A 22,175-nucleotide genomic window follows, 5' to 3' on the forward strand; every position below is an offset into this window, starting at 1 on the left:
TCCTGAGCTCCGTGTCACCCCTGGGCATCTTCAGTGGTGTTGGACGAGCATCTACAAAGTCTCTGAAACCCCTGCTTAGACCAAGTACTGACTACCTCAATGTCCCTCCTGGGCCCCTCTCTCTCCAGGAGAACCTGACCCCCCCCATCAAACCCACTGCCCAGCATGCCAGACCCACAAGGCCCCACAGGCTGGCTGGACCTTACTAGAGACCAGTGGTCACAGCGAGTGTGACATTTTGTCGGTGGCCTTCACTGTCTGAATACAAGGAGTGACCAGTGGTGACACCCTCCTGCTCCAGGCCAGCCTCCCTGCCTTCCTCTGATCACCGCCTCCCCAGAAGGACCAACCCCACCTCGATGTACTCACATCGCCTTTCCTTACCTCATCCATACCTCACGTGGCCAGGGGAAGCAGCTCATCTATGGGCAAGCTGAATATCTACAGGTGCGCTCCCAGCTCGGGCTCCTTAGGAACAGGAATATCCTCCTGCAGAATATTCTCCAGTGCCTTGCCCCATGCTGGGTGCATGTAAATGCTCAGATGTTCGTTTCCCGATGTGCGTTTCCCGTCGATGTCCTGCTGGAACCCTTCCCTCACACGTGGTGCTCTCCCAGGTGTGCTTCAGCGGGCAAATGCCTTCCTCACCCCTCCCCATCTGATATTAGGAAAGAACCTGTGAAACCCATTCCAACCAAGAAGCCTGGGACTGAGGCTTTCTGCCCCTGCCATCCCTGGGGGAAACGTTACTGTTTAAATCCGATAAGCGTGAAAGCCTCGCTTGATTGCATGGCAGCTAAGCATACTATGTGTGGTGGTGTTTATTTGCTGATTGGTTGATTTGGAGAGGAAGGAGAAGGATTTTCCAGAGTCTAGACTCTTATGGCTTTGTGGGGCTTTCCAGGGTCAGCATTGATTGTGAAAGTTTGGTGAACTTGGCAGTTTGTATCATTTAAGAAAATCTGCCTGGGCTTCCTCCCCCACCAGGAAGTGTCCCATCAGTTCCAAAGCCCTCAGCTTAGTTATTGGAAAGGCCTGAGAAAGCCACGACCCAGCGGACCCAGCTGGGGAACACCAGGGTCTCAGTTCACCTTCTGCCAACCTCTAGGTCTTACGAGCATTCCTGTTTCCGCTCCTTCCCTGGGCTACTTGAGGTCATGACCTTCTGAAAGAATGCAGGGTCAGCCAGCCTGGCTGAAATTTCCCCTCCGTGGGTGTGAAAGGCGATATGTCCAACTGTGAACACACAGGGCCCACATCCTTATGACTCAGCAGATGCGGCTGTCCTCAACCACATCACCCAGAATGTCACTCTGACCTGCCTCAGAGGTCTGACAGCAGAATAGATTCTGCAAAGCCTGGGCCCAGAAGGCGCTTTCTCCATGAGTCCTTTTGGACAACACACATTCACCCAGACACACACTCAGATGCACACACATACACACACAGACACATCCACTACAGAGACAGATGTGCACACACTGATACCCAAACGTACCCCAAACGCAGACACACGGACATGCACAGACACCCAACACACACATGCACACACAGGCCCCCAGACAGTCAGATACACACACAAAGACATCCACACACACAAACACCCAGACATATCCACACACGTCCACACACCCCACAGAGACATGTCCACAACGGGTGCCTAGGTATGCCCAGAAACACAGTTACCCGAATACAGCCAGACATACACACACACAGACTCCTCCAGAGGACTCAGGAAGAATCAGATCTGTCCTGTATGCCTGACCTTGAATGCCTCTGCCAACCCCAACAGATGGCCACTGGCTCTCCGACAGGGCCCTCTGGTCTCTGACCAAGAACCAGGGTCACAATGGACAGAGAAGGGGAAAATGGTAGAACTACTAATTCACCACCGTGCAGTTAACCCACAGAAGTCTCATTCTTTCCTTTAATTGGTAGCTTTCCAAAGTTCAGCCACGAGAAGGCGTAAGGACAAGCAATCAGAATACTAACCCATAACTTCCTGTCCCTTCTCTTAGCACCCATCCTTTAAGGCCAAATTAAAGTCCACCTTGTTCATATAGTCCTCCAGATTCCCAGAGTTACAAACCGCAGCTTCTCCCATGCGCCCCTCATGTCATGCTTCTTGGTCTCTCTTTTTTTTTTGAGATGGAGTTTCACTATTGTTTCCCAGGCTGGAGTGCAATGGTGCCATGTTGGCTCACTGCAACCTCTGCCTCCCAGGTTCAAGTGAGTCACCTGCCTCAGCTTCCCAAGTAGCTGGGATTACAGTGCCCGCCAGCATGCCCAGCTAATTTTTGTATTTTTATTAGAAACAGGGTTTCACCATATTGGCCAGGCTGGTCTCGAACTCCTGACCTCAGGTGATCCGCCCGCCTCAGCCTCCCAAAGTGATGGGATTACAGGTGTGAGCCACCGCGCCCGGCCCACCATTGATTTTTTTTTTTTTTTAAGACGAATTGAGTACCAACTGCTCTGTTCACAGCTTTCTTTTCCTTTTTGTCTTTCTTTAAGAGACAGGTCTCACTGCAGTGACTATTCACAGATACAATCATAGTTTGCAATGTAGCCTCCAACTCCTGGACCCAAGCAGTCCTCTCGCCTCAGCCTCCCAAGTGGCTGGGACTACAGGTGCACCACTGTCCCCAGCTGACAGCTTTAAGGTGAGTGCAGTGGCTGTGTCAGTCCATGCCTGCCAAAGGAATCACTGGAGACAAAAAGAAGGAGCAAATTCAAACTTTCCTCCTTTTGCCCTCTCTCCTGTGTGGGTTCAGATTCTTCAGGAAGCAGATGCCAAGATGGGATGAGAAGTGCTGGAGACCTGGGGTGCGGGATGAGGAACGCCTGTGAAGGATGAAGGGGAAAGGAAGCAGGAGTAGGCAAGGGAGAGCTTTCAGGCCATGATGTAGGTGTGACACCAAAGGAAGGAGGGTGGGAAGGAAGGAGAGCTGGCTAGGAAGTGCCTCTGATGGCAGAGCAACCCAGAGAAGGGCTCAGCCAGGTGATGAGCAGTCCAGGGGCAAATATTAGAAGGGTCCCATGCTGGGCAGGAATGGCCTGGTTCGAGTACCCGCCGCCTGTCTCCCATCCCGCCATGCTCAATCACTGGCCAAAAGCTGCCTACAGAGAGTGAAGGCCTTGTGACTACTCTGAGAATGCTCTGAGAATACCTGGGCTGGGATTTTTATTCCCCTTTTAAGGAGAAGGGGTAGAATATACCCCTGCCCCTCCCAGCCCTGCCTCCTCAAACATCGCCTCCTCTTGGAGTTTGAGTAAGGACGTGGGTCTGAGGACAACTTCCAAGGCCAACTGGGCTGAGTTTGCCAGCTCATGCTCCAGGTGCCTTCATGTCTCTTTGGACTTAAACCCACAGGCTAGAACAGTATTTGAAAAGTCAGCTGGCACTTAGCAAACTAATACAACACCCTGAAGGGGTGGCAGCTGGGGGCCAGCAGTGAATAGCACTCTTTGCTACGGGTTCTCTCTTGAAGGCACTTCCGGGGCTGCCACACTTCTTATCTCCTTCCCTCCTTCCTTCGTTCCCTCCTTCATTCCCTCCCACCCCGCCTTTCCTCCTCAGATCTTCATACCGTCTGCCAGGCACCAGCACATTGTGGAGCCCCATAAATGAACTGACACAGTCCTTCCCTTCAAAGAGCTCCCATCCAGAGCTTCCTCTTGCACCCACAGACGGGAAGCTTGCACGACCTTCCGTCAGGCTGCCCAGCCCTTCCGGACAGATCTTCCAAGCACCTCCACCACCGTCTGTCTTGCCAGCCAGCCCAGAGACAAACACTCAGTGCCTGCTCACAGGGGCAAAGTGTGTAAATAAGTGAAACAGCCAAAACAACGAAACTCTTTGGCTATTTGAAGTATATTTCTAAGTTTCAATGGCAACATAATTCTTCCCAGCTTTTTCTTCTTTTTTTTTTTTTCTTTTCAAGACAGAGTTTTGCTTTTCTTGCCCAGGCTGGAGTGCAGTGGTGCAATCTCAGCTGCCTGCAACCTCTACCTCCCAAGTTCAAGCGATTCTTCTGCTTCAGCCTCCTGAGTAGCTGGGATGACAGGCGCCCGCCACCATGCCTGGATAATTTTTGTATTTTTAGTAGAGACAGGGTTTCACCATGTTGGCCAGGCTGGTCTCGAACTTCTGACCTCAGGTGATCTGTTCACCTCAGCCTCCCAAAATGCTGGGATTACAGGCTTGAGCCACTGTGCCCGGCCTTCCCAGCTTCTTTCTTACCTTAATCCCCTATGCACCTCACTTTTATCCACTACTGTCTGGAAATTAACAAATACTTGTTGGGATGCGTCATAAAACAGTATTTCATCTATAAAAACGAGTGAAAAAGGCAGATACACACCAACCACAGCAGAGTTACACTGTGGCAATTTTATTTTTTTTTTTTGAGTCGGAGTCTCACTCTGTCACCCAGGCTGGAATGCAGTGGCATGATCTTGGCTCACTTCAACCCCCCCATCCCGGGTTCAAGCAATTCTCCTTCCTCAGCCTCCTGAGTAGCTGGGCTTACAGGCACACGCCACCACGCGTAAGAGGTGAACTATAACGTCTCTATGAAGGAAAAGTCAGGCCCTGGACTCCACAGACAATCAACTCCTGAGTAAGAAAAGAGGCAGGGTGTCCAGTGCCCAAGGGTGCCTGGAATATAAAGCCTACAAAGATGCTTGTCTCTGCCCTGCTGGTGGTTTGGCACACCTGACCTCATAAACCAAAGATAGTCTGTGCCAGGCTGGGCCCATAGCTCCATCTGCCAGGGGTATTCAGAAGCTGGATGTAAAACAGGAAGGCATAGTACTTACTTTTTTTTAAATGAAGAATTAGATTCACATCGGTGTATGGGCTGAATTAGCTCCCCACCAAATTCACATGTGGAAGCCCTAACCCTCAGTACCTCTGAATGTGACTGTATTTATAGAGACAGCCTTCAAAGAGGTGATTAAGTTAAAATGAGGCTGTAAGGGCCCTAATCCAATCTGACAAGGGTCCTTCTAAGAAGAGGAAATATGGACACACAGGGGCACCAGGGACGCACATCCACTGAGGGACCACCATGTGAAGAGGCAGCAAGGAGGCGGCTGTCTGCCAGCCAAGAAGAGAGGCCTCAGGAGAAACTGATCTTGCTGACACCTTAGTCTGGGACTTCTAGTCTCCACAACTGTGAGAAAATTAACTTCTGTTGTTTAAGCCACTCAGTCTGTGATATTTGGTTATGGTATCCTTAACAAACTAATACAACACTCAAAATAAGAAAACGGGGTAGGGGCAGATAGTCAAGTCCCGCACTTAGTTCTTTAAAGAGTTGTTACAGGCTTTGTCTTTTCATTCAGAACCTGTGTTGGGTGCTGAATGAAAAGACAAAGAGCAGGCTGGGTGCAGTAGCTCACGCCTGTAATCCCAGAACTTTAGGAGGTCGAGGCGGGCAGATCACAAGGTCAGGAGATCGAGGCCATCCTGGTTAACATGGTGAAACCACATATCTAATAAAAATACAAAAAATTAGCCAGGTGTAGTAGCGGGCACCTGTAGTCCCAGCTACTCGGGAGGCTGAGGCAGGAGAATGGCGTGAACCTGGGAGGAGAAGCTTGCAGTGAGCCGAGATCACGCCATTGCACTCCAGCCTGGGTGCGAGACTCAGTCTCAAAAAAAAAAAAGAGTTGTTACACGCTTTGTCTTTTCATTCAGAACCTGTGTTAGGGTGCTAAATGAAAAGACAAAGGAGCAGTATACTGTCCTCTCAGCTCCCTGACTCCCAGCAGGCCCTCTCGGAGGGGTGGGAGGAAGACAGCCAGCCAGCTGAGAGGCCCCTCGCTGAGAGTCTCCAGCATCAACGTGATGCTTTCTCCTGTGTTTAAACCACTGCTGAGAGTCTGAGAGGTAAGAGGTGCACTGATCTCCAGGAGCCCTCCGTCCAGAGTCTAGGTAAGCAGTGTTGAGTCTCACTATTGGCCATGGTTGACTAACGTCTACATTTCTCAGAGCTGCTCTTATTGGGGTGCTATGCTGACTGCTTTGAACAAAGGAGACTGAAAGGCCCCAGAGGAAAACTAAGGTCTCTCTCTGACCTTCTCCTTCCCACCCCTCTTTTTCCTCCCTAGGGCAGGGAGGAGCTCCCTCTGAAGTTCCCACCTCTTGACTGAGGAATGGTCTTCCAAAAGGAATGGAATTGTCTCGAACCCCTTCCCCAGGAATCTCATCAAACAATCAGGGAATATTAATAACCACAAGGAGATTAAAAGTCATCACCACCCCCAGACAGGCTATTGCCTATTCTGGAGGGAGTTCCAAAACAACTTTGATTACCTGAGGGACTTGTATTTGCATAAGACACCATTCTCTGTGCAGTTCTTCCCCTTTCCTTCCCATAACTTATCACCACCTCCCCCAAAAGCCTCAAGGCTCTATTCCTTTATGCTGTAAAAACTTCAACCATTGGGTCCCTCTCTGGAGCCTCATTCTTCTATGAGGCTCCTGTGTACAGCCACAAAATTAAAATGGTTTTTCTCCTGTAAATCTGTCTATTGTCAATTTATTTCAGAAGCGACTGTTATGGAATCTTCAGAGGAAGTTGGAGCTTCCTTACACTCTATGCCTATGGTCCCAGAGTGTAACTAAATAGTGTAAAAACAAATTCCTTATGCTTGCCAAGTCCTTCAAAGTTGACAAAGCTCGTTTACAAAATTGGTTTCAACAAGGCACTCATGACAAGTAACACTGATATCACCATTTCACAGATTAGAAAACTGAGGCCCAGAAAGGTTGAATGACAAGGCTAAGTTCCAACAGCTGCAAAGTGGCAGGACTTAGCCCAGGCTTTTTGGATCTGAGTGGTAAAATATAATAAAGACTGTTAAGAACTGGAAAAGGGAATTGAGGGATGATATAGGATCTCCCTGGCTCAATTCCAAAATGAGACGAAGAAACCCAAGTGCAATCCCATCTAGGAGCAGGATAATGGCCCAGCTGACTTTTCAAATGCTGTTCTGGCCTCTGGGTTTAAATCCAAAGAGACATGAAGGCACCAGAGCATGAGCTGGCAAACTCAGCCTTGTCGGCCTTGGAAGTTGTCCTCAGACCCAAGTCCTTACACAAACTCTCAGGGGAAGCGATGTTTGAGGAGGCAGGGCTGGGAGGGGCAGAGGGTATTTCCTACCCCTTCTCTTTAAAAGGGGAATAAAGGCTGGGCGCCGTGGCTCACACCTGTGGTCCCAGCACCTTGGGAGGCCGAGGCTGGCAGAACACGAGGTCAAGAGATCGAGACCATCCTGGCCAACATGGTGAAACCCCGTCTCTACTAGAAATACAAAAATTAGCTGGGCGTGGCGGCGCACACCTGTAGTCCCAGCTACTAGGGAGGCTGAGGCAGGGGAATCACTTGAACCCAAGAGGTGGAGGTTGCAGTGAGCCGAGATTGCCCCATTGCACTCCAGCCTGGGCAACAGAGCGAGACTCCATCTAAAATATATATATATAATAAATTTAAAAATAAATAAATAAATAAAAGGGAAATAAAAATTCCAGCCAGGTATTCTCACATTGAGTGGTGTGATGACCTCCGATCTAGGTGCTGGTAGAAGAACACAAAAAAAGCCCACCATCGAGTCATGTGAGAAAAACACTGCAGGGAGGGGCACTACGTCCTGTCCCTAACAGAGGCCGCTGCGGCAAATGGTGACCATTAGGATGGACTTTTTTCACTTCATTTCTCCCTTTATCTTTAACATAATATTTGATACATGCAAAAGCATAGACAACTAATATGTAAGTTAGAAAGCATTATAATAAATAGAACTTGCAGGAGCCCACTGTGAACTTAGTGTTGGCTGGAACACTGCCAACAGCCCAGTGCCCACCTTGTCCTCCTCCCCATCTCAGCCACCCAGATGTAAGTTTCATCCAGAATTTTGAGAGTGGTCATTCCCTTGCTTTTAAAATTCAATTTTAGGCCAGGTGCAATGGCTCACACCTGTAATCCCAATACTTTGGGAGGCTGAGGCAGACGGATCACCTGAGGTCAGGAGTTCGAGCCCAGCCTGGCTAACATGCTGAAACCCTGTCTCTACTAAAAATACAAAATCAGCTGGACATGGTGGCATGCACCTGTAATCCCTACTCGGGAGGTTGAGGCAGGAGAATCACTTGAACCCGGGAGGCAGAGGTTGCAGTGAGCTGAGATCACGCCATTGCACTTCAGCCTGGGCAACAAGAGCAAAACTGTGTCTCAAAAATTAATTAATTAATTAATTAAATTTTATCACATTCACATGTATCCTTAAACAACTTATGGCATAGTTTGTGAGCTTTTAAAAAAAGAGTATAATAGTGTACATAGTTCTCCGGGATTACTTTTGCATTGAACACTGTACTTCTCCAGGAAAAGTAGAGAAGAATGTGGATTTGAGGGTAGGCAAAACTGGGCTGGAATCCCGATTCTAAGTACTCCAGCTGTGTGACTGCATGCAAATTTCCTAACTCCGCTGAGTCTCAGCTGTATCATATAGATGGGGCTCTCATTTCCCTTACAAGATTAGGAAGAGGACTAAATGAAATGTATGCAAAACGTTCCTATTGCAGAGCAGATTTTAAACAATTATTATGAGCTTCATTTTCTTTTCTTTCACTCTTCCTCTAGCTTAGGGGTGGAGGATCACTGACCCATAGAGGAAAAAATAATTAAAAAAAATTTCTCCCTAGATAATATAACCAACTGCTTTTTAGATTAAGAACTGGGAATATGAATTTCATTCAATAAGTAAATAAATGACTAAAATATATACTTCAGCTATATATTATGAATTGCTAATGGACGAAGGGGGAGAGAAAAAGAACCAGTGGGAGAGGGAAAAACCGGAGGAGAGAAACTGTTAAGGGGAACTCACCAATGGTGTGTCTGCTTTTTGAAATGTCAATTAACCATTGTTCACAGATCTTCAGCTGCTCAATTCCTAAGCCTATTAATGTTTGCTTAGAATGGGATCCTCTCAGCAGATCACCAAGGAAGACATTTTCCTTTGGGGTGCAGCTACAGTGAACAGAACAATGTCAGGATGAAATCAAGTTGGGGACTCTATGGAAGGAAAGTTCTCCAATCCTGTGCCAGATAGAATTCTCTGTGAGAAACAAGTCCTCAAGTTAGCTCTTTCACGTGTACTTACTTTGATTGTCTGTGGAGTCCAGGGCCTGACTTTTCCTTCATAGAGACGTTGTAGTTCACCTCTTACAGTATGGCCTTCATTTGCTTCCAAAATAAGGTTTTCACGAATAAATATGCGAAGGGAAAAGGCAAATGCAATCTAAGATTTGGAGTCAGGAAAGCTAGTGAGATTGACATCGAAATGCAACACACTAAAATATTTATATGGATATTTGTGAAATATTAATGCAGCATCCAACACTCACATAAGCACACACTCTGGGGCAGGAACCCTCCAGACCTCTTGAAAGAATTGCATTTGAACCGGCATGGCTTTTGTCACTGGAATGTTCCATTTGCCTCTGAGAATGCTGTGGTCTCTTTCAGCCCTGTAAGTGTCAGCTGGTCAACACATCCTTCTTCAGAGCCAAAAGAACACACGTGGCGCCCTGGGCCAGCTGCTGCGCACATCCTCACACCTGGGGGCCGCAGTCGTCTGCTAGCAGAGGCCACAGGGACTGGGCCCCTGTCTGGGAGGCGCATGGGTGCCTGGCTTCTGGCTGCTGGTCCTCAAAGTCATCCTCAAAGGATTGTGCATCCTCAAAGGCCCCCCTCTGCCCACTGCCTGGCCCTGTGCTTCCCAAGGGCTTCTAGGAAACACAGCAGGTGCCATCCAACACCAGAAAGCTGGGCTAAGAAGACTCAGTCAGCAGTGCTTTATATAACCTGGATGAGAAGAGGGCCAGGAGGAGATATGGGCATGATGGAGTCCTGGTTTCCCAGGGCTTAGAGAACGTGGACCCCTTTAGGACAGGGTCTGTGTCTGTCCTGCTCTGTTCCAACCCAGCATCTAGAACAGTGCCAAGCATACAGCAGGAGCCCGATGAATACTGGTTCCCTGACTGCCTTGCAGCCTGTGGGGGTGGGCCGCTGAGATGCCCCCATCCAGGGGCAGTGTCCTTTACTGTGAAAGATGGGCAGAAGCAAGTGTGTCAATTTCTTCCATTTCCAAGAATGAAGGATGAGGCAGGCCACAGTCAAGAATAGATGAGACTCGTTAACAATGAGGCAAAGCGAATGGTTCATCCTTTCCTAAAAGGTCCACTGCAGTTTATCAGCTGAAGAAATGAGCACTGTTACTAGGGGCCAGAAAGTCTGGGCTTTCATTAGATATTTTCACAAATTTGTTGTGTGAAGCACTAGTCACTTCCTCTCTCTAGGCATCGGTTTCCTCTTCAGTGAAACATAGTGGTTGGGCTAGACAAGTTGTAAAAGGCTCTCTGATCAAGACTGGATTTGTCAAAGGTCTTTCCTGCTCTTCTTTTTAGCAGGAGGGCAGCCTCCGCTTTACCATAACTGACTTCCTAGGAACTCCCAGTGAGCCCTGTTCCAGAACACGCCCTGCTGATTTATGTAACCAACCATAGCCAAGAGCCCCTCGCAGGCCCAGGGCCCTTGCCCACAGTTGGCAGTTCTCGGCCTCTGCTATCCTCCCAGGGTGGAGGGAGGCACAGGACTGTTTCTGCCTGAGATCTGGGGAAGCTCAAGAAGTCCAGGTCAGCTGCTAAGCTTTCTGCAACCAGCTTGCGGGCTCACTCCATTTCTGGCTCGACACTTTTCTGAAACTAGGTTGCCTTGCTGTTCCTGGGGGGTCCTTTTGCTCTGGACCCATCAACTGGCTGCTGACGAAGGGAACTGGGACCTCTTTCCCCAGCACCCTTTCCTTTTAATAATAGTTTTCCCCCCTCTCTCCTTCCTGGCTCACTTCCTCAGCTCAGTTTCCTCACCTTCCAAAACTTCTCTTTCAGCCTCTTCCCATGTACTTTCCCAATCTCCTGGCCTCGCCCTGACTTTATTTCTGACTTCCATGGGTCATCTCTTGAGTGCTGCTCAGCAACACTGTTCTTTTGGCCTGAAAAACAGGGCCCACATTTCGATGCCATTGAGTGAGCTTCCCTTGCCATTTCCACCGGAGGGGCCAGGTCATCCGTCTCTTTTTCCTCTCCCTTCTCGCCGTGGATCCTTCTTCGCCCTTCTCCGCCCACATCGTTAGGAATTCTCCTGCCCCCATCTTGGCTGTAGTTGGCAGGTGTGTATTTTGCTAGGGCCGCCATTAAAAAAGTACCACAGACTGTGTGGCTTAAAAGACAGAAGTTTATTTTCTTACAATTTTTGAGGCCAGAGTCTAAGATTGAGGTGTCAGCAGGGTTGGTTTCCTCTGAGGCCCCCTTAGTTTGTTGATGGCTATTCCCCCTCCCACTCCTGGGCCTTCACGTGGTCTTTCCTGCGTGTCCTAACCTCCCCTTCTTATAAGGACACAAATTATATTGCATCAGGGCCCACATCAGTGAGCTCATTTTAATTTAAGTGCCTTTCTAAAGACCCCATCTCCAAATACAGTGATATTCTGTGGTACCGAGGGTTAAGACTTCAACATAGAAATTTTAGGGAGACACACTCAGCTCCTAACAGCAGGAGTGGTGGCAGTGAGGTAGAGGGAGCATGGGCATACTCGTCTCTGGCAACTTTTTTTTTTTTGGATATGGTCTCTCTCTGTCACCCAGACTGGAGTGCAGTGGCGTGATCTCAGCTCACTGCAGCCTCGACCTTCTGGGCTTAAGCAATGCTGTCGCCTCAGCCCCTGGAGTAGCTGGGATGCCAGGTGCCTACCCCTACACCTGGCTAATTTTTTGTATTTTTTGTAGAGACTGCGTTTTGCCATGTTGCCCAGGCTGGTCTCCAACTCCTGAGCTCAAGCAATTCCCCTGCCTCGGACTGCCAAAGTGCAGGGATTATAGGCGTGAGCCACCACTCCCAGTCTCTGGGTGGGTTCTCCTGAACTGGACACCTTCCTGTTAGGGAAGCAAGGAGGAGGCAGGCCCACTGCAGGCCTGCGCGGATGGTTCAGGAGGACCTTCTGAGATTCTGCCCACTCAGCACCCCACTGGGTGACCCCCCAGAGTTACAGGCACACGGGCTAAAGGAAATCAGATGGGCGTAGCCCTAAAAGAAGCCAAGCATCAGGTAAACCAGAAGTTTAATAAAAATGAGCAAAATTACAACATGGCGGGCCAGCAATGGGCTGCTTCAGAAGGTCTGAGGTGTTGGTCAGCCTGACGTCCTGGCTTCCATGGTTTTGGGAGGTCACAGGATTGGTCCCTCACACCCAAGGTTCACTTTCCTTAATCACCCTGTTCCCAGTGGGGAGGACTCTGTCTCTCTGGTGTAATTTTTGGCCAGGCTGGTTCTGAACCCCCTCAGCCTGTGAGGAAGGCTGCCTTAGTCTGACCTTCACCCCGTGATGATGAGGATGTCCTTTATATTGTTTTCCTAAGTCCACACTCCCACCCCAGACTCTGAGGATGGCAGACAGAGGAAAGCCCATTTTATGGAGAATTAAGAGCTTTGGGAATGCTGGAGCCTCCTCCACAGAAGACAGCCACAGCTCCCAGGGTCTCCTGGCTCGCCTGCAAGCTCTTCTGAATTCCTTGGGCCCATCTCTCTTGCAAAGTGCTCAGGACGCCCGGGTGCTGGTGCTGAGCTGGGTCCAAGAGTCTGCACAGAAGGGAGCCCCGCTGGGCCCAGACCTCCCTGGCGGCCACTGCAGGTCAGGCCAGTTAGGAGGTGCTGCTCCTCCTCCGTGGGTGGAGGGCTTTCCTCCTGGCGATGTCCTCCTCAGTGTCACTCTCACAGTTCCTCTGGAGAAAAAAAAGAGAAAGAGGTCCAGGGTAGGAGGATCATGAGACGCCAGGAATGGGGCTGTGCTGGGCAACCTGGGTTGATTCACCTGGACCACGGGACTACAAGCCAGGGAGGTGGGTGGTGAAAGCAAGCCTGCTGATCCATCCAGGGGCTGGGGGATAGGAGGGATCTGAAACGAGGCCAGACCAACTGCTTGGAGGAAGGAAAGCAGCAGGGCATCTAAGGGACACCAGACATCAGGAGAGGCCAAATTATAATAAAGAAAATTACATCTAGTTCCCCTTGTGGCTGCCATATAATCAAGGCCACTTGGCTGGGTGGTCTGTGGCTGCTGGGTCTCCTGAGCTCGGCCTAGAGAGACTGGAGGATGGGTGTGAGCCACAAGGTACTCCCCATGCTCGACAGCCACCATCCCATGCCCCTTCTTCTTTGATGGGCTGCACCTTCAGCTGCCTTGCCGACCAGTGTTTCCAGGGAAATGACTTCTGAGCTCCATTTTTATAAAACAGGAAATGAGTATAAAGTACTGTCTGTCAGTTCCTACATGGCAAACCAGAGCTGAGGCAGCCACCCCGAGGCCGTAATGTCTTTTCATCCAAGTCATGATGATCTAATGTAATTATAAAATTATTAAAAGAAGTACTAATCCACAGTGACTTCATTCCTAAAATATCTGTTGTCCAATGTTCAATTCCAGTGCTTCCTAAACAAAAGGACCTATCATTACTCTTTTTTTTTTTTTTTTTTTTAAGGAAAGTCCCTTTGGGAAAACTGCATAACAGATATCTGGCACCCAACCTTTTTCCACTTCTAGGATGAACCTTTGAGCTGATGGTGCTTGCTATTTGGGTAAAAAGAGTATTATTTAAGAATATGTGTACAAGAACAAAAGTTTGGAAAGAAACTGACATTCTTTTTGGCTGGGCGCGGTGGCTCACGCCTGTAATCCCAGCACTTTGGGAGGCCGAGGCGGGTGGATCACCTGAGGTCAGGGATTCGAGACCAGCCCGGCCAACATGGCAAAATCCCAACTCCACTAAAAATACAAAAATTAGCCAGGCATGGTGGTGCAGGCCTGTAATCCCAGCTAGTCAGGAGGCTAAGGCAGGAGAATCGCTTGAACCCGGGAGGCAGAGGTTGCAGCGAGCTGAGATGGTGCCACCGCACTGCAGCCTGGGAGACAGAGTGAGACTCTGTCTCAAAAAAAAAAAAAAAAAAAAAAAAAATTGACATTCTTCTCAATTACTCTGGTCTTCTCTCCCCACAGATTGTATCTGTCAGGGAAGCAGGGCCAGCGGCTCAGCCTGCGAGGCATGCCCACCATCTGCCACTCATCCTCCCAGGGCCTTTTCCCCTTCCTCCAGCCTGAGCCAGCTGGAAATCCAAGGTCAAGATCAACTTTAGCCAAATACATCCTAGACCAAGCCTGTCTATAACAATAAAAATAACTCAAGCTCTGCTGAATAGCAACTTTTTAGCTTGAGTCAGAGCCAAACAGTAAAAAAAATAAGCTGGGTAAAGTCTGCTTGTCATTATCAGGGATTCTCAGAGGGAGAGCGGTCCAGTGCCCTGTATAGGAGATGAGGAAAGCAGCCAGAGCCGGCACAGGGCTTGGCCAAAGCCACACAGTTGTTTGGGGCCTCTGGGCCATAAATCCTGAAGTGCTGGCAAGAGATCACACTGAAGAGAGAAGACCCCAGGCTGTGTGGAGGGAGTGGGGACAGCAGGGCTATCCTAGGTCTAGCCGTGCATCATGAGGCTGCTCAGCCCTCTTAGGCACCCATCTCCCAGTCGCTCCCTGAGCAGGGCGTCCCCTTCTGTCCTGACCTGTGCCATCCCAGACACTCCTGAGCACCCTACACCACGCTCCATAAGCGGGGGGAGGGGCTGTCCAGGGAAACCCTACCAACTGCATTTTAAAGTCTACAGGAGGATTTTACTTTCTTAATTTTTAAATTTAATTTTCTTTAGAGTTAGGGTCATGCTCTGTCGCCCAGGCTGCAATGCAGTAGTGTGATCATAATTCACTGTAACCTTTAACTCCTGGGCTCAAGTGATCCTCCCACCTTAGCTCCCTGAGTAGCTAGGACTATAGGTGCATGTCACCATACCTGGCTAATTTTTTTGCTTGTTTGTTTGTTTGTTTTTGTTTTGTAGAGTCAGGGTCTCACTGTTGTTGCCTGGGCTGGTCTTTAACTCCTGGCCTTAAATGAACCTCCCGCCTCAGCCACCCAAAGTGCTGGGACTATAGGCACGAACCACTACTGCCAGCCTACAGGAGGGTTTTAAACAATAACAATAATTGCTAACGCTTACTGAGCACTTACATACCAGGCTTTAAGAATACGTCATTATTGGCCTGGCATGGTGGCTCATGCCTGTAATCCCAGCACTTTGGGAGGCCGAGGCGGGCAGATCACCTGAAGTCGGGAGTTCGAGACCAGCCTGACCAACATGGAGAAACCCCATATCTACTAAAAATACAAAATTAGCTGGGTGTGGTGGCGCATGACTGTAATCCCAGCTACTCAGGAGGCTGACGCAGGAGAATCGCTTGAACCCAGGAGGCAGAGGTTGCAGTGAACCGAGATTGCGCCATTGCACTCCAACCTAGGCAATAAGAGTGAAACTCTGTCTAAACAAAAAAAAAAAAAAGAAGAAGAAGAAGAATATGTCATTATTTAATCTTTAGGAGCTATTATTAACCCTATTTTACAAATGATGAAATATCAGCACAGAGAGGTTAAGTAATTTCCTCAAGGTCACACAGTAAGTGGCAGATTTGAATCCTGGTAGTCTGACTCCAGAGGGCACCCTCTTCACCAGTATATTCTGTTATAAGCTACTCCCTTTAAATGTATACAAAATGGCAATAAAGTAATCAAATATAAGATATTGTCTAAATATTATGATGATGGTAATCTGAAACAAAGCAGAAATAGAAATACGGAAAAAAGAATGTAAAGCTCCCATTCTAAAGCAGCTTTTGGGTTGTCAGAAATACATTTTGGGTTGTCTGTGGTCAGCCGGCAGCAGTGGTTCCTCTGAAGGCCCACCAGGAAAGGATGGGAGATCCTCCAGGAGTTCATGCTGCCGCATCAGTGCTCCCCTCCCGGCACCACCCAGAGGTCCCCAGAACACACTCCTCTGAAGATCACACTTCAGCCTTCAGGGAAGAGGAGGACTGGGCCAGCAGAACTGGCTGGAAACAGTGAACACCCACCTGCCTTGTGAGGGGAAAGGGAACTCACCCATCCCTGAGCTCCAGGCTACCCCAGAATTCTGCCCAAGAAGAGGGCATGCATTTACCCACCAGGTCCTCATCCGGCCTCAGGTGCACCTTCTTCATCAGCGAGCGGGTGAGGTGGTTGCACAGGGACACGATGCTGAAGGAAAGCTGAGGGAGGCAGAGGAAAGGAACCCCCAGGTGAGAACGTGCATGGAGACCCTGGAGAGCCAGAAACCCCACCCTAGCCCCCGCCCTGTCCCCCGCCGCCCCAACCCTGGACACACCTTCCACCGCCTGCGGACATACTGCTTCCTGAAGTTCTCCAGATTGACCACAGACTCCCTGCGCACCATGGCTTGCTGGTTGTCCACCGGCTGAGAGACAAAGCAGAGCACGGCAGCTAATGCTGGGCTTCAGACAGCAGCCACCCTCCTCGCCGCAGAACCCCCCACCCACCGCATGCCCACCGCCCTTGGCTTGACCCTGGCATCTCCCCGCCAGGCGGGGCACACCGTGGGAGCATCACAGTCAGGGCAACAGCTACACATGTCTCAGCTGTTCAGGAGTTGCCTCTCAGCTATTATTACCACAGCCTGACACACACGCAGCCTTGGCTGGAGGCTCAGCAGCTCCTGAAGGGGAACAGCAGGAGGCAGGCCCTCCAATCGCACATCACTTTGGGGAGAGGGTCATTTTACAGCAGTCTGGGATCCCCTCTGGGCACTGGGGTGATTCTGGGCTTAGCAAAACAAATGCCTTGTTGGTAGACGGGGAATTCATACTCCATTAAAAAATAAATGGAAGGAAATAAAGGCTTTGATGAAAGTCAAGAGGCAACAGGATGTGCAGTTGCTTTTCACAGCCTGGCAGTCAAAGCTCAGCTTAAATTTTGACTTCTCCAAGAAGCTTGGGATGGCTTCTCTGAGCCTCAGTTTCCCCATCTGTAATATGGGGATAATAATATCATGTCACAGGGTTGTTAAGGATTATATGATCATGCATATATAAAGTGCTTAGCCCAGCACCACTCGATAAATAGTAAGAAGTTATTGTGAGCTTTCCTGCGTTCTCCATTCCCTCTTCAACACCCCTCTTTTGTAAAATAAGGTTTTCTGAAATCAAGAGATAAGTTTCAGGGGTTCTGTGAACAAAATGTGCCTATATATCCATACAAAGGAATATTAGTCAGAAATACTATTCATAAAAAATTGAGTCCAATACATTTTACAACACGGATGAACCTTAAAAACATTATGTTAAATGAAAAAAGCCAGACACAAAAGGCTACCTGCTGTATGATTCAATTTATATAAAATGTCCAGAACAGACATATCCGTAGAAACAAAGCAGATGGGTAGCTGCCAGGGGCTAGGGAAAGGGGAAAACAGGGAATGGCTACTAAAGGGTATGATATTTCTTCCTGCGGTAATGTAAATGTTCTGGAATTAGATAGTGATAATGGTTACACAACCTTGTGAGTATACTAAAAACCACTGAATTGTACATTTTAAAATGGTGAACTTTATGATATATAAATTATAACTCAATTTTTTAAATTTAGTGTGTATGTATAGACATGCATTTCTTTGGAGGAGAGTCAATAGCTTTTATCGATTCTCAAAGGCCCCCATGACCTCAAGAAAATGAACTGCCTAGAATGATTCCAAAGGTCCCGGGCAGCTCTGGTTTTCTCTCTGCTCTGACAGCCTTCCTGCCGCAATGCCTCATTCACCTGGTGAATGCTAAGCGAGGGAGCCTATTGATTCCCAAGCGTGGGTCTTGTCTCCCAACCATGCTCGGAGCACACCTCCACGCTTGATTTTTCATCATGGCATCAGGGACCGGAAGAAAGCCAGTGCACACCGCTGGCCACACTGCTCTGGAGCTGGCAGCCTCTGGCAGGAGGTCCATCCCATGGCAGCCCCTGCTGCCCATCCCCCTGGAAGGCCTTCAAGTATTTCAAAGCACAATTCAGACATGATCTCCTCCAAGACAAATTCCAGAAAATCATGTCTCCCTCCCTGACATGAACAAGGCACATGTGTGCTCCTTTATGAAGTCCAGCACCTCTCAGAACCAGCCTTGCAGAGGCATCACCCCACTCCTGGAAAATGACTGGAGGGCACAGACTTTCTTCCTGTCTATGTCAATGCCCTGCCCTACTCTCCTCCCAACCCGGGACCTACAACAGTGAGTGCTTAATAGTTGTATGGTTAAGTCATTTCCCTGAGCTGTTGGAGAGACAAGTTGGAATGAAATCCCAGGACCTGGGACCTACTCACTCCCACTGATGAGGGGCCCAGGTCACCTGGTCAGCCCAGTCACACCACCTTGAAAGGGTGTCAGGGCACAAAGGCTCCCCATGGCTCTGCCCAGGAGTCAGTAGGATGTACAGCTCCAGGGCGGGGGGTGGGGTGACCCAAAGCTGGAGGGGGAGTGCATGCAACCTGGAAGTGGATAGGAGATGAGAAAACCAGGGGCTATTCACCCTCTGAAACTGAAGCACAGTGCTTTTGGCCAAAGAGTACAGAAGAAAAGAGAGGAGGGGAAGGAGAAAGACAAGGAGTGGGAAGAGAAAAGGACAAGGCTGCCGGAGGAACCACCAGGCCATGTCCAGCCCTCTAGATCCTGTCTTTAACTGTCTGTCACCCACTCTGTGCACCTGCAAGCCCAGCCCTGGGTCTAGTCCCCCCCTGGAAGGGAGGCACAAAAGTGGATGGAGGGTGACCAATCTGTGCTGAAGACCTTGCCTTTTCCCTTCTCCAAGCCTTCCAGTGGCTTCCCTGTGCCCTCTATACATCCCCACGAGCTCATGGACACCCTCAAGGCCTGTACCCTCCACCCTGATTTTCTACCTCTCTCCTTCCTGTCCATTTGGCTCCCATCGCACAGGTCCACTTGCTGGTCTGTGAATCCAAAGTCTCCGGGTCTTTGCCCTTGCTCTCTCCTATACTCACTTTATCACCTTGTTCAAGTCTTTGCTCAAATGTTATCTCCTAAGGGAAGCCTTCCTTGACCACCCTATATAAAGTAGCAACCCAACTTCCCCCATGATTCACTATGCCGGGGCACTAAATCTTCATTACATGTGGTGCTACCCAATATTCTATTCTGTATTTATTCACATTCACTCCTCAGTATCCTTGGAGGGTTGGTTCTAGGACTGCCGCAGATACCAAAATCCATGGATGCTCAAGTCCCTTATCATAAAATGGTGTGGTATTTGCATATAACCTACACATACCCTCCCCTAATGCTTTAAATCATCTCTAGATTACTTATAATAGCAAATATGATGTAAATGCTATGTAAATAGTTGTCACACTGTATTATTTGCATTTATTATTGTAATGTTATTTTTATTTTTACTTTTTGCATATTTTGATCTGTGGTTGACTGAATCTGAGGATGTGGAACTTGCAGGTAGGGAGGGCTGACTGCTTGTTTTTTGTTAGTCCTCTCTCCCTTGCACCTCCAAGCTCCTAGAATCTCCTTTCCAAGGTGCTTAGCACCCTCCCCAACCCATCAACCATTTCTAAGTCTAACTTCACTGATATCTGCAATTCCCCTGGGCTTGAATGACCTTTGAGCCTAACCCTCACAGGGGCACCTGCACCTCACAAGGAGAGTTTGCTCAGATGGGATTAGTAGACTCTGGGGGAGAAGAGATTTCTTTTTGCCCACTTACTGATTGGCACCCTCACCCAGGGGAGGAAGAGCTAAGCCCATGGCTGGAAGGTCAACTTGCAGGTGTGGGGAATCTCGTTAATGAGAATCCCACCCTCCTCCTGGCCCAGCAGTGCCAGCCACTGAGCAGAGGGGCCCAGCTAAAATGTCAGGTGAGATCATTCCCAGAGGCTATTAATGGGAGGTGATGCAATTCTTTTGAGGGCCCTGTTTATAGCTACACACAACACCAACCCTGAGGAGGCGGCACGGGGCTATCATTCTGTCAGGCTGGCCTTTCCTAATCAATGGGCCTTCCTGGTTGTTAAGAGCCCCACCAAACGCTGATGCTGACATCTCAGCCTGGAAAGATGTAAATTCTGCAGCAGAGGTGAAAATTCTGCAGCAAAATTGTTCCCAGAGGGAATGTGGCACAAACACTTTTGATTCAACTAGGGGTGTGAGGGGGAGATGGAACTGTGTCCTGCCTTCTCCTGACCCGCCCCTCCCTGCAAACAGAAAGTGCCCGCCTTCTGGCCTTGTGGTCCATCTGTGATACCAGGGAGCCCTGGGTGATTCTGACCAGGCTCCTAGGAGTGTGTTTGGTGTCTTGGAAAAATGTCCAAAAGGGAAGCAAGGAGACAGAAAACTGTGGGGTAGTCAAGTTTTGTTTATGCAGCTGCAAATGCCTTTGAAAAAGTCCAGTGGGGTGTGCCAGGTCAGTACCAACATCCACAGGCAGGGGCAGGAAGCAGCAGCCGCTGCTAAGGCATGAAAAAGGAATCCTGGCTTTACTGAAGAGGCGACTCCCCCAACTCCACCCCCCACAGAACGATTTTCTCTAGATACTAGGCCTCCTTTAGGAACTGCAAGCAGATTGCACCTCCAACCCCCATCTATGCCATCTCTCCAGCCCCTTACTCCAGTGAAAGCCAGGGCACTCTCACACCCACTTCTCTCCTGCCCAGGACCCCTCCCCGCTGCCCTTCCCTCAGTGGAGTTTTATAGGTGGCACCCCTCCACCCCTCCCCTTCACTGGATGTTTTGATGGCTGAAGCCTGGGCTCTGCTGCCTTCACCCACCTGTTTTCCCAGGAAAGGAGCACATGGGGCTTGTGGGAGGCTTGAGGCTCTGCCTCCTCCTAAGTGGGAGGGACAGTTGCAGAAAGGCTGTGAGCCTGAAGGCTGTCCCCTACAGTGAACAAGCCAGTGGAAGGAGGCAGAAACGTTCCTTTCCTTGCTTGGCCTGGTCTCACATTTCTGAGTTAGGTCTTGACGTGGATACGCTCTGTTTTTTATTCTTCTATGGGACCATCAGTTTTCTGAGCAATTTTTTGTCCCCAGGAAAAGCTTCAAAGATTCTTCCTTTTGTACTGTTATAAAACCCAAGAGACTTGAGAGACATAGCAACCAAATGCCACATGTGGACTGTTTGGATCCTGATTTGAACAAACCAGCTGTAATGGGACACTGTTGGGAGTGGTGGGGACATGTGAGTATGGAATGGGAATCCAGATGAGATGAAGGAATTATTGCTGATTTTGTCAAGTGTGATAATGGCATGGGGTTGTATTAAAAAGAAAGTCCTGGCTGGGCACGGTGGCTCATGCTTGTAATCCCAGCACTTCGGGAGGCCGAGGCAGGCAGATCACCTGAGGTCAGGAGTTCAAGACTAGCCTGGCCAACATGGTGAAACCCCATCTCTACTAAAAATACAAAAACTAGTCGGGTGTGGTGGTGGGTGCCTGTAATCTCAGCTACTCGGGAGGCTGAGGCAGAAGAATTGCTTGAACCTGGGAGATGGAGGTTGCAGTGAGCCAAGATCGCGCCATTGCACTCCAGCCTGGGCAACAAGAGTGAAACTCTGTCTCAAAAAAAAAAAAAAAGAAAAAGAAAAAGAAGAAGAAAATCCTTAGCAGAGATTTATGCTGGAGAATTTATGAGTTAAATAAGTCTGAAGTTTGCTTTAAAATACCCCAGAAGAAAAGTAATGGGAGAGATGAATGAAAGAGGACCCGCATGACTTGATTCCTGCTGGAGCGGGGTCATAAGTCCTGGAATCCACTATCCCATTCCTTATACTTCTGTGCAAGTTTTGGCAATTTTCCTGCTGAGGGGACCATAACAAAAAGTTTAAAACACTCTTTTAAATCTGTGTAATCTCCCTCTCTTTAATCTCCATTCAACTGTTCCAAGTTCCTAACCCCAATCTTGGCTCAGCCCCACCCCCCTTCCAGATTTTACTCATGCCTTCCTCAAGGGACACAGCTTGGGAGTGGAGGAGGGTGGTCACTGGTGGGGACAGCGTCCCTGGGAAGGCCTCTGTTCTCTGCCACCCTCTTACCCTTTCTCAATCAGAATTCCTCTCTCCTTTGATTTCTAGGAGATGAGGAAGCTCTATTTTATCACCCACCATAGCTTTTCCAA

The 22,175-nt window shown here is 49.0% G+C and overlaps 2 protein-coding genes across 5 annotated transcripts in view; both read right to left on the reverse strand.

The window, feature by feature from the left end:
• Positions 1-910, reverse strand: part of HERC1 (HECT and RLD domain containing E3 ubiquitin protein ligase family member 1) — a 289,708-nt gene extending 288,798 nt beyond the window's left edge. The window contains exon 1 of the mRNA XM_055362535.2: positions 385-910. The gene's annotated coding sequence lies outside the window, so the exon portion shown is untranslated. The remainder of the gene's footprint in view (positions 1-384) is intronic.
• Positions 911-11,286: 10,376 nt separating this feature from the next.
• Positions 11,287-22,175, reverse strand: part of DAPK2 (death associated protein kinase 2) — a 139,446-nt gene continuing 128,557 nt past the window's right edge. For all 4 annotated transcript variants that reach the window (XM_031002530.3, XM_063698588.1, XM_063698589.1 and 1 more), the window contains 3 exons: positions 16,368-16,457; positions 16,168-16,251; positions 11,287-12,850 (listed from right to left, as the gene is read on the reverse strand). In XM_031002530.3, coding sequence (XP_030858390.1) covers positions 12,770-12,850; positions 16,168-16,251; positions 16,368-16,457 — 255 coding nt within the window. In that variant the 3' untranslated portion in view covers positions 11,287-12,769. The remainder of the gene's footprint in view (positions 12,851-16,167; positions 16,252-16,367; positions 16,458-22,175) is intronic.

This window comes from Gorilla gorilla, chromosome 16 (assembly GCF_029281585.2).
Source record: "Gorilla gorilla gorilla isolate KB3781 chromosome 16, NHGRI_mGorGor1-v2.1_pri, whole genome shotgun sequence".
Lineage (NCBI taxonomy): Eukaryota > Metazoa > Chordata > Mammalia > Primates > Hominidae > Gorilla > Gorilla gorilla.